The sequence below is a fragment of the Phascolarctos cinereus genome, unplaced genomic scaffold (assembly GCF_003287225.1).
Source record: "Phascolarctos cinereus isolate Bilbo 61053 unplaced genomic scaffold, phaCin_HiC Scaffold_3;HRSCAF=262, whole genome shotgun sequence".
Classification (NCBI taxonomy): Eukaryota; Metazoa; Chordata; class Mammalia; order Diprotodontia; family Phascolarctidae; genus Phascolarctos; species Phascolarctos cinereus.
The window spans coordinates 40,500,693-40,514,505 of NW_027555736.1; the positions used below are offsets into that span (position 1 = coordinate 40,500,693).

Here is a 13,813-nt window from a genome sequence, read left to right on the forward strand (position 1 = left end):
TTGTCTCAGCTCAGGACGTCTTCCCTGATCCCCCTAGCTTTTTGTGCCATTTCCCTGCTCAAATTATCTTGTGAGTACATGCTGTATTCTCCCAACAGAATGTAAGTTCCTTGAGGGTAGGAACAGCTTTGTTGTTGTCTTTTTTTAAACTCTTAGCACTTGATACAATTCCTTGCTTTTTGTTTGTTGAACGTTACTGGTGTTACAGACTGAGTTCAGAACCCTCAAAAAATTGAAGCGTAGAAGAAGCAATGACCCTCCTCAGTCAGCTCTAGACAGTGAGGCTGGGCAATGGAGGAGTGGAAGGAGAAGAGGAAGGAGAAGCCTACCTTATCAAAGAGCCCACACTCACAGATGAGCTGTTCTCTGGCCTTCGTGTTGATGGCGATGGTAAAGCGCACGTGAGCCACCAGGAGCTGTGGAGGAGACAAGAAGCCAAGTCAGACCTAGGGTCCACCATGATAACATCATAAATATGAGGCAGTGACCTTTCCCCCACCCCCATCAAACCCCTCATGCTGGTGCTGGGCCAGCCCTGGCAGGTACCCTAGAGCAGCTGTCTCAAACTCACTTTGCATGTTTGCTTTAAATGGGTCACACTCATTTCTTTACACTATTATCTAAACTTTTGTTTCTCTTCACAAAGAGTCTAATCCAGTTACCTATTCCCTTGAACAAAAGGGCAACAAATTATGGCTTGCAGGGCTGTAAAGGCTTGAGATATCTGCCCTAGGTGACACCTGCCAAAAAAACTCCTCACCTATTGATCTGAGTACACTGTATTCTTTCCTTGGGTACTGAAGTGACACAGAATGATACTACTGCACAATCAGAAGGATATATCATTTAATTTTCGCCATCGATTATCACTGGTGGCCTAGAGAAGCAAGCCACTATTCATGTGAAGGCCAGAAAACCTGGCTTTCCTTTTGTCCTGGTTCTCCCATCCTGGGGTCCTCATGCTGTTTTATGTGCCACCTCAAAGGCCTGGGCTGGTGTGATTTTTGTCTATGAATCCCGAGAGCCTGGCACAATGCCCAGAAATAGCAGGGGCTTGATATATGTATTTGTCTAATTGTTGAACACAGCACAGAAATTCCTCTCTTCTGAATCTCGTGGAATGAAGAGCTGAACAGGAGCAACCTGAAGCGGGGAAGGGACTCCAACGTCCCTCCTCCTGCCTTCAGGCAGCTAAACTATACAAGACAGAGGGCCACCTCTGGGATGCCAAGGAGTTCAAAGAAATAGGAGAAGGACCCTTTGTACAATAATATTTATAGCAACTCTCGATTGTGGCAAAGAATTGGAAACTGAGGGGATGTCCAGCAAGGTGGCGTAGGGATGTAATGGAATACTGCTGTGCTGTAGGAAATGATGAAAGGGACAGTTTCAAAGAAACATGGGAAGACTTGTATGAGCTGATGCAAAAGGAAGTAAGAAGAGCCAGGAAAACAATTTATACAGTGAGAACAGCTTTGTAAAGTAAGATGTCTTTGAAAAACTTAAGAGCTCTGACTAGTGCAATGACCAAACATGATTCCAAAGGACCAATGATGAAAAATGCTACCCACCTCCTGGCAGAGATATGATGGACTAAACATGTAGGAGACGTGTATTTTTGGATGAGGCCAATGTGGGAATTTATTGTGCTTGACTATGCATATTTGCTACAAGGATTTTGGTTTTCTTTGGAGGGAGAGGTAGGGAAAATAAATGCCTTTTAACTGAAAAAAAACTTTTTAAATCTCCAGGCATAGGAATGCCATACACTCCATACCATCCTCATCTACCCCATTCTGGGGTTTCATTACTTCATCAGCCAAGGGGTCCTTCCTTCTGTCAACCACAATCCTGCCTGCTCTACTTTGTCTACTTTCATTTCTCTCTTGTCCCCTCTTACCTCCTCTTTTCCCCCTCTTCTTCCCACTATCTCTTCAAGGTCCCTTCTCACCTGAGTTTCTCTGGAAGTGAGGTAGACAACTTGTCATACCTTGAAAACAGGGTGCACAGCGGGAAGCTGGCGAAACATGGCAATGCCAAACACCTCGGACATGAGATGTGTTCGCAGGAGGTGAGTGATGGTCTGGTGAACGTGGAAGTCAGAAGATCGAACCCAGATTTTGGCCAGAAGCCAGTCATACTTTGCATCAGAAGGGAGGAAAATGGGATTATCATTTCCTGGAGTTTGATTAATCTGAAAAGTTAGGAAAAGAAAAAAAAGCTAGGACGCTTGGCTCCCAGGGCACATCTGTTGATGACCTAATCTTACAGAGCAAGTCTGGAAAGATTTAGAACCATGGAAGGTCCAAACTTAGTCATCATCTGGTTTAACCCTCTAATTTTACAAGTGGAAAGCCAAAGAGGGGAGGGTATTAATGGAGTTACAGAATGTGGGAGTCTCAGGTTCTCAGCTGTGGCCCATGAGGAACAAATTCAGTTTAAGTTCTAGACCAGAGTTCTTAACCTGGTTAAACTAGATTTAAGAAGGTCAGTGGATTCGTTTTTTTAAATATTTTCTGATAACTCTATTTCACTATCATTGCTTTCCTATATATTCCTCTGTATTTTGTTTTATGCTTTAAAAAGCATTATTCTGGGAAGGGGTCCATAGGCCAAAAGGTGTCGATGGTACAAAAAAAAAAAAGGTGAAGAACCCATGATCTAGACTGTTCGACTTTCCGGAGTTGGTTGGGATGTGTCCTGAATTTTGCCTTCCTGTTCCTTTGGTTCTGTGAATCTCTCTCCTCATTTCAATGCTGAACTCCACTGCCTTCCTTCTTCCCCTGACTCAATGAGTCACATTTGCTTACTAATGCTAAAATACTCTTTTAGTCCATCCTTCAGGGAAATTTTGTGGCTGGTTCCAGTTGCCTCTCCTGACTCCACCTGCCCTTCTAAGGCTTGATTATCCATAGACACGAGCATTCGGACCAGTGGATGGAGCTTTGGACTGGGAGGCAGGAAACCTGGCTCAGTCTCAGTTTTGCCAGTCACGTCCCCACTTCCCACACTGCCTCTGGTTCCAGGGGGGCCCTGCTTCTGGACAAGTCACTCTCCACGTTCACCATTGCCAGACCTAAGGTTGGTCCCTTCAGGCACAGCTACACGTGAGCTTTAACAGCTTCACTGTACATTTCACTGGGTGATGGAGTTGGGCCACTGGACCAAGGAGGAGAGGGGAGGAGGGGGAGGGAGGTGGGGGAAATGGTCACACCAACAGAATCCGCTGGGGGGCAGGGTAAAGACATAAAGATAGAAAGCCATGACTGACCCCCCCACACCCCCACCATAAATCTGTCTCCTGGGCTCTGACTTCTCCCTTTCCACCATTTCTTCTATTGACAAAGGAAATGGTGACAGCCACGTGGGATGAGTGAGTCTGGGGGTGTGTGTGGGGGGGGGGTGGGGAGTCTATCAGGACACCATCAACTTTCTGGACCTTTCAAAACCATCCTTCCCTGCTTGGTCCAACCTCGCATTACACTTTCCCTGATCCCCTTGCTGGGTGCTATGACAAAGCGTAAAGCATTTTTACAAATTTATACTATTATTATTAAAAAGAAGCCAAAAAACCCATGGCATTTGGGACTAGTCTTAATGAAGTCTGATCTGAGGGAAGAACACCAGCTCCGTAGACAGAAGATGTGGGTTCAAATCCTGCCTCTGACTTGTACTGTCTGTTAGACCTTGGACAAGTCACAACTTCCCCAGCCTAGTTTCCTCATCTATCAAATGAGGGAGTTATAGTACGACTCCTGAGGACCCTTCTAATTCCAAATCTGGGAGGCCAGGAAGTAGACAAGATAACTTTCTGAAGTCCTCTTTCAACCCTGGAGACAAGGTAGCAGCAGATCCTGGTGTTGTCCCCCTCTTTCATTTTCCACTTTTCTTTTGCCCTAGACTGCTAGAGGGCTCAATGGATAAAGCTCTGGACCTGGAGTTTGGGAAGACCTGAGTTCAAATCTAGCCTAAGACACTTCTTAGCTTCATGATGCTAAGCTACTCACTTAACCTCTGTCTACCTCAGTTTCCTCAGCTGTAAAATGGGAATAATAGCACCTACCTTTCAGGGCTGTTGTGAAGATCAAATGAGCTGACATCTGTAAAGCACTTAGCACAGTGCCTGGCAAACAAGAGGTGCTCCCCTTTTCTCCAGTCCATGAGAATGGGAAGAAACCCAGACCCTCTGACCTGAAGGTTACTCCTTCTCCTCCACACTTCTCATGCCCCTCTGTACTTGTCTTATTCTCCCTCTAGGAGACTTAAGGGAAGGGACTGGACCATTTCCACCTTTGTTTGTATCTCTAAAATTAGGCAGTCTCTCCAGAATCCCTTCCAATATTCACTATTCATACTGGTCACTTTCCTCATGCTATGTCCTTTTCTCCCCTCCAGGACTTTGTTCTATGGCTCACCCCATGTCTTTCTTTCATATTCCATATTTTCCTCTCTACTATCATTTCCCCCTCTGCCTATGAATGAATAAATGACTGAATGAATGGTGTGGGGGACTTTCATTAAGTGCTTACTAGGTGCTAAGTGCTGGGATACAAATATAAGAGTGAAGACAGGCCTTGTCTTCAAGATGCTTATGTTCTAATATTGGGAGATCACACATGAATGGGAAGAGAGTATTTTAGTTTGAAAGTTACAAGGATGGTGAATGAGGTGTAGGAGAGTAGACTGACATACAACCTATAAGCATGCTCAAATCTTCCCAATCCTAAAAAACAATCCAACCCCAACCCCACTTTTAATCACTCAAGCTGTTGTTCCACACCTCTCCTTTTCCTTCCTTGTGGGTGCTCCCTCTGCTGGTACACATTGAGACCCTTCCACAACTCAGGAATCGCCTTCCAGAGTTAGTGACTAAAAATGTCATTACTCAGCACCCAAGACGTCCATGAGCCTGCCAGGACCTAGCTAAGCCAGTTCCCAAATGAGAGGCACACCGACCATCACCAGGCCCATGCCTGAAGTTTTCACAGCTTGATGAGGGCTACCAGACCTTGCACTATCCTGGTAAAGCCATCTAGAGCTCAGGGTCACCTCCCCCCCAAGACAAGGCATCCAAAGGGGACATCAGTGAAGGGTTGCCCATTGATCGTGAGAAGGTGGCAAGCACGCACTCAGAATGCTAACAGACCTAGCCTGGCGTCCTCTAAGGACCGACCCACCTGGATGGCGATGGGGACAATTTTGTTCTCCAGGTTCTTGTATAGCAGACAGATGGGGGCTGCCAGGTACTGCAGGGTGCATGGGTCAGTTTTGTTGGCATCAATGCCATCCAGAATTTCAAAGTCCACTATGAAGATGTTCCCTTGCTGTCAAAAGGAAGAGAAGCCACTTTTTCTTTTTTCTATTTAAAATGTTAACCTTGTTTATATTGATAACTTTTGTTTTCACATCACCTTAATTTCTGAATATAGCTTGCCCCCATTCCCCACCCACTGAGCCACCCCATGTTACTAAGAGGAAAAGGGGGGGGGGGAAGCAGGTTAGTAAAACTAACCACCCAATGACTGGGTCTAACAGGATGTGCAATTTTCAGTATCCATAATCTTCACCTCTGTTAGGATGGGAGACAGGTGCATCTTCCAAATTAGAAGTCAATTTTTCAACTCATATTCAGCCTAAAAGGAACCTCTAAGGTTGACCGACAATCCAGTAATATTAAATCTTGATCAATGGAGAGGGACTAGGCCAGACTAATCTCTTCATCTCCCCTGACCCTGTCCCCAAAGTATTCGATTATGGGTTCCTTGACAGAGAATGGGAGGGGTTGCTGTGGAACCCTAAGCTCAGGTTTTGACTCGACCTCCAACACCTCTTCCATCCCTGTCCCACTCTCTCTCCTCGACCCCTTAACCCAGCAGCAACCCTGTGGAAGAGGCTGGAAGCCAACATAAGCAACCAAAAAAAAGTGAAACACCGTCCTACGCTGTACTGAGAGAGGAACAGTGTCCAAGACCAGGGAAGTAAAAGTGCTGCTGCCTGTCCTCTGCTCAGACCGCTGGCAGCTGTGTTTAGTTCTGAGCACTTCAGACAAGCTGGCATCTCTGGGGAGATGAGGCAATTGGTATTACCTAAAGAGTCATGGTGCCCCGAGGGAGGGGTCTGCCAATTAGCTGGTGTTTGGTTTCTCTGAGAGATTTTTGTGCAATGAACCCAGCCCCAAGCCAAGTTTTATTTGCTCAACAGCAGGATGGTGTAAGTGGAAAGGGCAGAGGACGCAGACCCAGGAGCCTGGCATTTAAATCCCAGCTTTGACATTTCCTAGCTCTGAGTCCACGCATGGATAAGTCATCAAGCTCACTGAGCCTCAGTTTCTTCATCTGTAAAATGGGGTTAATAACACGCACATTGGCTACCTTAGAGGGTGATTGTGAGAAAGGTACTTGGTAAACTTTGGAGCATTATTTTAACATGTGATTCATTAGCTCTCACACTTCCTTCACTTATATCAGAGCAGTCCTGAACTTCCTGAAATTCTCTCGTGATAGGGAAAACTATCACCAAATCTCCTACTCTGCCTGACCACTGCCAGTGATGGAGTGTGTTCTATTGTTGGGCAATTCTAATTGTTAGAACATGCCTCTTTTATATGGAGCAGAAACCTTCCAGGCTGTGACTTTTACCCACAGGTCCTAATTCTGCCTCCTGAAGCTAGACAGAATAAGTGTGCTTCTTAAAGTCCGGGTCTCACCAAGTCACCTCCCCCTCCCTGCCAACTCAATAAATGCCAGGGGCACCCTATCGCTTCTAGGATCGAACAGAAAATCCTGATTGGTGTTCAAAGCCCTTCCTAACCCTCTCCCCCCCCCTCCTCCTTTCTAATCTTCTTACTCCTCATACCCCTCCCTACCCATTGGTTTTCTGTGATTCTGGGTCACTGGCCTCCTGGCTGTTCCCTGAACAAGATGCTCTACCTCCCACCTCTGGGCATTTTCACCAGTTGTCCCCCCTTTGTGAAATGCTCTTTCATCTCTGCTTCCTCAGAGACTTCCTTTAAGTCTCAGCTAAAATCCCACCTTCTGCAGGAAGCCCTTCCCAATCCCCTCAATGCTAGTGCCTTCCCTCTGTTAAGATGTCCTGTTTATCCTGACTCTGTCTTGTCTGGCCATTGCTGTCTGCATGTTGTCTCTCCCCATCAGACTGGGAGTTCCAGAACAGCAGAGATTTTTTCCTTCTTTGCAGCCCCGCTCTTGGCACGGTGCCAGGTATGTAACAGGCCCTTGCTGGCTCACTGACTGACTACCTTCTGCATGACAGCTTGCCTGGTCTTATCACTGGGTAGCCAGGGGGACTGAGGAGGGTGGAGTGAGGCTCACCTGGGTTTCTCTGATAGTGCTGGGTGGTTCAAGAATAGGATGCCAAAAGCTGAGGCTGTTGCTATCAGCCAGTGTCAAGAACACTGAGGACTAAGTAACAGGAACAGAATAGAATATCTAATGCCAAATGGAGGGAGGAGCCAGGAGCTAATGCTGACAATATGTAAGCAGGTTCCCACGTTCAGTTAGTCAAAGACCCTGGACGCATAACTTCCAAAGCCTCCATTTCCTTATCTGTAAAATGGGGATGTTATTAATACTTGCCCATCCTATCCCACAGGATTGTTGCAGGGTAAGCATTCTATAAGCTTTAAGGTGCTATGGAAATGTAAATTATATTTTGCTGTTTATATCATCATCCAAATTGTTAATAATAATAATAATGAGTGGTTCACGGGCCAGAAAGAAGCCCAATGGTTCTGTGAGAAATCGGACCAGATAATCTCTGGCTGCAGATCTTTGACTCTGGAGTCAGAGGCTGGGGATTCAAACCCCACCCATGTGGCCTTAGGGAATCCTCGGCTATAAAACAAAGAGTCTGGACTAGATGGGTTCTATGGGTTTACGAGTCCATACACTCTAAGGTCCCCCCATCAGCACAGAGTAGGGGCCAAGTACTGGACTTGGAGTGTGTGACTGTGGGCAAATGCCTTAGCTTCTCTATCTGCTCAATGGGGATAATCACACCAGGGCTGTGTGCTTTCTGTTGGTCTGAGGAGCTGCTGCTAAGAGCTATTGAAATGTGAGCTACTGGAGCCGCTAGGTGGAGCAGTGGAGACAGCACCCACCTGGAGTCAGGAGGACCTGAGAAATGTGAGCTATTGTTGACAACCGTAGGATAGAAAGAGAGACCGAACCTGGCTCTGGGTCTACGATTTAATTGGCAAGAGATGTCCCAAGAGGAAAAGTCCCTCTGCTAATGCAGGTCAGAACCTTATCTGCAACTTACTGTCTTAGATACTCACTCATTGTCACCCAAACAACATGTGTCAGAAGCAATGAGACCTGAACCCAGATCTTTCTGGCTCTGAGACCAGCTCTCCATTCACAGCCCCATGCTGTTTCTATGATGTTATGATTATATGATTATATGTGTTCATACACATACTATACACAGGGTGTACCAAAAGTCTCAGTGCAGGCTGAAGCTATTAAAAGAACATTCTGCAATAGAGCAGGGATTCGTAACCAGGGATGGATTTCAGTGGGCCTGTGAAATTGGATGGGGAAAAACTACATTCATTTTCACTAATCTCTGGTTTCCTTTGTATTCCTTGGTATTTTATTTTATGCATTTAAAAATATAATTTTGAGAAAGATTCCATGGACTTCTCCAGACTTCCCAAGGGGTCCAGGACACACAACAAATGCTAAGAACTCCTACTCTAGGGCATATCATAGCTGAGAGAGGGAAAACTTTGGCATCACTAAAATCTGGATTCAAGAGCTGTCTCTGAAAGACACCAAGTCATTCAACAGCTTTGTGTCCCAAGCAGTGTTCTAAAACTAGAGGGAATGTTGATCTGCATAGGTAGGTGATATTTCCCATGCTAGGAGTTCCCTAAACTGATGAAATCACAGGTCTAGATCACTCCCTACCCCACAAGCATACAATTCATATCATATTCAACCAGTAAGCTGTTATTAAATGCCTACTATATACCATGGGGCAGCTAGGTGGTGCAGTGGATAGAGTGCCTAGCCTGGAGTCAGAGTTCAAATCTGGCATCAGAGACCTACTAGCTGTGTGACCCCAGGCAAGTCATTTTACCCTGTTTACCTCAGTTTCCTCATCTGTAAAATGAGCTAGAGAAAGAAATGGCGACTCCAGCATCTTTGCCAAGAAAACCCCAAATGGGTCAGGACTGCGTACCAGGCAAGGCACACAGCACTGGAGATACGAGAAAAATGAAACTGTCCCTGCCCCAAAGAGCTAACTTTCTATTAATAATGAAAGCAAGAAAGGAAGGCAGCCATTGGGCCAGGGTGCTGCTGCTACCTGGATTTCCTCCTCCAAGGTCAGCTGCCGCTCCAGGCTGCACTCCACCATCTCTGTGGTCACTGGGAACTTCTCTGGGATCTTGGTGCATCTCTGGATCATGACTGGGTTGCATCCATTCAGAAACTGGTAGCCAAACATGAAATCCTCCTGCCAGTGCTTCATGACATATTCTATGAGGCAAATAACCCCCCCCTTAGTCCTTGGCACCTCCTGGCTCAGCCAGCTAGCTAGCCAAGAGCCCCTGGGGTCCAGGAGCAGATCAGCGAGGGCCAGCTTGGGCTTTCTCTCTCAGCAATACAAAGAAACCCAAAGGTTTGCGTCTTCTGGGGATGGTTTGGGGTAAGTCTTTTAGGTCGGGACCCATACAGCCATACCACGAAGCTGTCTCTTGACTCAGACTGCTACTAGTCTTCCAGTTGAGACAGTGGTATAGAGCTCAGCTCCAGGAGCCCCATACGGGTTCCAACCTAACAAAAAGAAAAGCTTGACCCAACTCTCTTCTTGACCCTCCAGTGAACTGAAGCCCTTGGTAGAGAAAGAGTATAGAACCAACCCTTCTGGCCAGCTACTGCCATATCTTTGATCATAATTCTGTCTTTATCAATCAACCGACTGATCAATAAGCATTGATTAAGCATCTTTGATATGCTAGGCATTGTGCTAGGTGCTGGTGATACAAAGTCAAAAATGGAAAAGTTCCTGACCTTGAAATCTCAGTTCAAGACTTATCTATTGCCTGTGTGACCTCAGGCAAGTCACCCAAACTCTCAGAACTGGAGGCATCTCTTGGAGACTATGAATCCTACAGAAGGTGCCTATCTGCTCGATAGCAGGAGTTTCCTCACCAGCAAGTTCCTTATACTAATGAAATCATAGGGCCTTTCCCTATGCCCTCCAACCCTTAGGGAGCTTATATTCTACGGAAACACAATTTCCAATAGTGTGTGTGTCTATCTAGATATACTCACACATGTGTATAGTAGATATCTTCCTATATCTGTCTGTCCATTTGTCTACACACACACACACACACACACACACACACACACAGAGTAATGGGCAGGGGATGGCACCAGTGGCCATGGGAATCAGGCAGGGTCTTTCAGGTAGCCTACCTGAAATGGTGTTACTGATCTTGACAAAGATCTTCTCAAAGTCTGCGAAGTCACTCCAAGAAGACTGGAACATGTGCATGAAGCGATTCACAAAGAGATTCTCCATCCTGCAGACAGAGACCACCATCTGTTAAGGATGGATGAAGTCTTGCCCTTGGCAGAGCCCAGGCCTTCAGACCCAGCAAACAAAGGGCCCCCCTCCATATGCTTCTCCCTCGGGCCCAGCTGAGCCGCAGCGGGCTTCTCTCTGACCCTGGAGAGGGCATCCTATGGAGGCAGCTTGGTACAAGAGAAAGAGCATGGGGTGGGGAATCAGGAAGACCTGAGTTCAAATCCCACCTCAGACACTCCCTTGCTGTGTAACCCAGGTTTCCTTTTCCTTATCTGTAACATGAAGGAGTTGAGTCAGATGGCCTCCAAGGCCTCTTCCAGTTCTAATCCTACTAATCAGGTCTAGACCCAGGAGGAAAGCTTGAGTTCCTATGACTGCATTAGCTTTTTCTCTTTCTCCTAAGCAGCTGAACTACTATGTCTACTTCAGATCTTAGGGATCTTCGGGTCTGGTCAATGGAGATTAGAACAACGGATCAGTCAGGGGGCCAGGCAGTTTGGTCAGGCTTGATTTACTCCTCCATTCTCTCCTTTGTGCCAACCTTACACCTGAGGGAGATGCTAGTAGCCAAGAAGAAGATTCTCCTCACCCAAGGGCCACCTTTAAGGGCTGTGCTGGGCCCTGGGAGCACACAAAGCAGATGCACAACGTCGTCTTTGTTCACAACAAGGTGTGCAGTGCATGGGCAGAGATGAGACTTGACATGACAACTCAAAGGGTTCCCCAAAAGAGTTCTAAGGCAAGAGAGAACACTGTGGCTGGGAGCCTGTGGGAAGAGCCCCAGTGCCAGAGGGCCTGACCTTCACTAGGTCATAAAAATAACTCTGCTCTTGGAGGCCCAACTGTGTGACCTGGGGCACACTTCCTCTCTCTCTGGGTCTTAGTGTCCCCAACTATAAAAGTCTCTGAGATCCCTGCTAGCCAGAAGTGTGCTGGTAAATGTTTAACCACCAGCTCTCCAAAAATAAAAAAGGTACACATGACAAACTTTTAAGTATAATCTGCAAATTAACATTTTCTCCATCACTTTCCCAGGTAGACAATCCACAAAACAATTAATCAAGGCCTGATTTACACTGTTTGTCCACTGCCAAGGTGTAAATGCTCACACTGAAAATGTAGTAACTGGCTCTCCCCAGCCAGCATGAGCTGCCTCCTGCATATCCCATTCTTCCAGCCCTATCCCATGGTCCTGTGAAGGAGTAAGACTTTGATAGACACAGAGGATGGCCCCTCAGTACCTGGCTCCACACTACATTTCCAAGCTTAATTACCCTTTTCTTTTTGAGGCAATTGAGGTCAAATGACTTGCCTAGGGTCACACTCCAGTGTCTGAGGTCATATTTGAACTCAGGACTCCTGAGTCCAGGGTCAGTGCGGTATCCACTGTGCCACCTTGCTGTCCTTGCCCTTTGCTTTTCTGTCTTGCCAAACTGACCTTTTCGCTCTTCTTCACACAGTAGGCACAGTAATAACATCACTATGACCATTGCTTCTGGAAAGGGTGTGTCAACTGACCATTCTGTGGATCAACTAACTCACCCTCCCTGTGACTCCCCAGCTACCACCCCCCTGTTAAAGTGTAAACTCCTTGCAGACAAGGTCTGTCCCACTTTTTGTATTTGCAATCACGGGCTTGGCAGGATGCCCTGCACATAATAAGTGCTTAATAATCGCTTAGTCATTCACTTATTCATCTTCCTTCATCTCTCCCTTCTGTGCCTTTGCACGGCTGTGCCCCATGCTGGAATACACTCTCTCCTCCATTCCATATCTTAGAATCTCTAGTTTCTTTCAAAACTCAGCCTGTCTTCTCCTACATTGTGTCTTTCTTGATCTTTTTCACTGCCCTGGGGCCAAATTAGTTTGTATTTATTTTGCATATATTTTGAATATATGCATATATGTTGTCTTCCCCACCAACAAACCTGTAAGCTCCTTGAGGTCAGGGACTGCTCCTTTCTGTCTTTGTATCTCTAAGCACTTAACCTAGTAGCTCTGGAGTCAGGTCTTGGGTTCAGATCCTACCTCTGATGTGAGCTACCTGAGTGAACTTGGGCAAGCCACTCTCTGAGCCTCAATTTCTGAATCTTTAAATTGGGGGGAGTGTCAAATTAAATGACCTCTGAAGGTCATTCCAGTTGTGGGTCTGTGATTCTGTAAACTGTGATAATGTGTTTCTGATTCAGGAACTCTTGCATCTGATCTGAACTCTAACGAGAAATCATTATGCCTCAGTTTTTTTTTTCTGATAAGTAAGTATCACAAAGCATTCCTTCTATTCCCTTCCCCCCAAAACCCCCCAACACACGCGCATGTGTTGCACTGGGGCCACCCACATCCACAGGGTCCTGCTCCCTCTCCCTTGCTTCAATACTACAAGGAAGGACTTGGGCTATCCCTGCTGTGGATGCCCCCACACCAGCACAGGCTGTAGGCCCTCTTTGCTCCAGGAGCTGCCAAGGCTCACATCACTGGGGGCTACCTGTCTAGTGCTGATGCTCTTCATAGGTGGCCAGGCTGGTCCTGAGATGACAGCACCCACATCCCTCACCAGACCATAGTCAGCGTCCTTCTAGACTGGTAGAACCTGCCAGCACTTGTACGCTTCTGGGGAGGCTTTGATAATCCAAGGTCTCCTCCACACTATGAGGAGGCATTGGAGGATCTTAGTGGAGGAAGGCAAACTGATGGAGTGGGAAAAGGGTAGGTTTGGGAGTCAGGGGACCTGGGTTCAAATTCCAGCTCTGCTACTTTCTGCCAAGCTGCCTCCAGGCAAGTCATCTAACTGCTGTAGGCCGCAGTTTTCTCATCTGTAAAATATGGGGGTTGGTTTAGATGGCCTCTGTGCTCCCTTCCAACTCTGAATCTATATTCCTATGATCCTGGGACTCCCACTTTATCAAGAGGAGAAAAGACCCTACCCCCAAATCCAAAACCAGTAAGAAGCTACAGGACTAAAACGTGAATGGCTTCCTCTGAGAAGCTCACTCCATACAAAAAAAGTTAACAAACCCTAAAGATGGACATCTGGAATGCTACAGGAGGAGTTGAGATTATAGTGAAACTTTGACTCTCTGCCACAGGAGGTGGGGGGGGAGAGAATCAAGGTAGACTTTGCTGGTAGGTAGCTATGTGAGGTGTGAGTGGCTAGACAGGCAGGACAGCTGTACTATGGGAGCAAGAAGGCAGCAGCTGCTGCCAGTTCCCCTCAACAGGGTACTGGCCCTTTTCCCATTCTGAAGCCATTTTC

General features: G+C 46.6%; 1 protein-coding gene across 1 annotated transcript in view; it reads right to left on the reverse strand.

Annotated features, from left to right (window-relative positions):
• ALOX5 (arachidonate 5-lipoxygenase) overlaps positions 1-13,813 on the reverse strand; it is a 76,127-nt gene that overhangs the window by 18,318 nt on the left and 43,996 nt on the right. The window contains exons 5-9 of the mRNA XM_020994477.2: positions 10,449-10,555; positions 9,331-9,503; positions 5,178-5,324; positions 1,991-2,194; positions 330-416 (exon numbers count right to left, since the gene is read on the reverse strand). Coding sequence (XP_020850136.1) covers positions 330-416; positions 1,991-2,194; positions 5,178-5,324; positions 9,331-9,503; positions 10,449-10,555 — 718 coding nt within the window. The remainder of the gene's footprint in view (positions 1-329; positions 417-1,990; positions 2,195-5,177; positions 5,325-9,330; positions 9,504-10,448; positions 10,556-13,813) is intronic.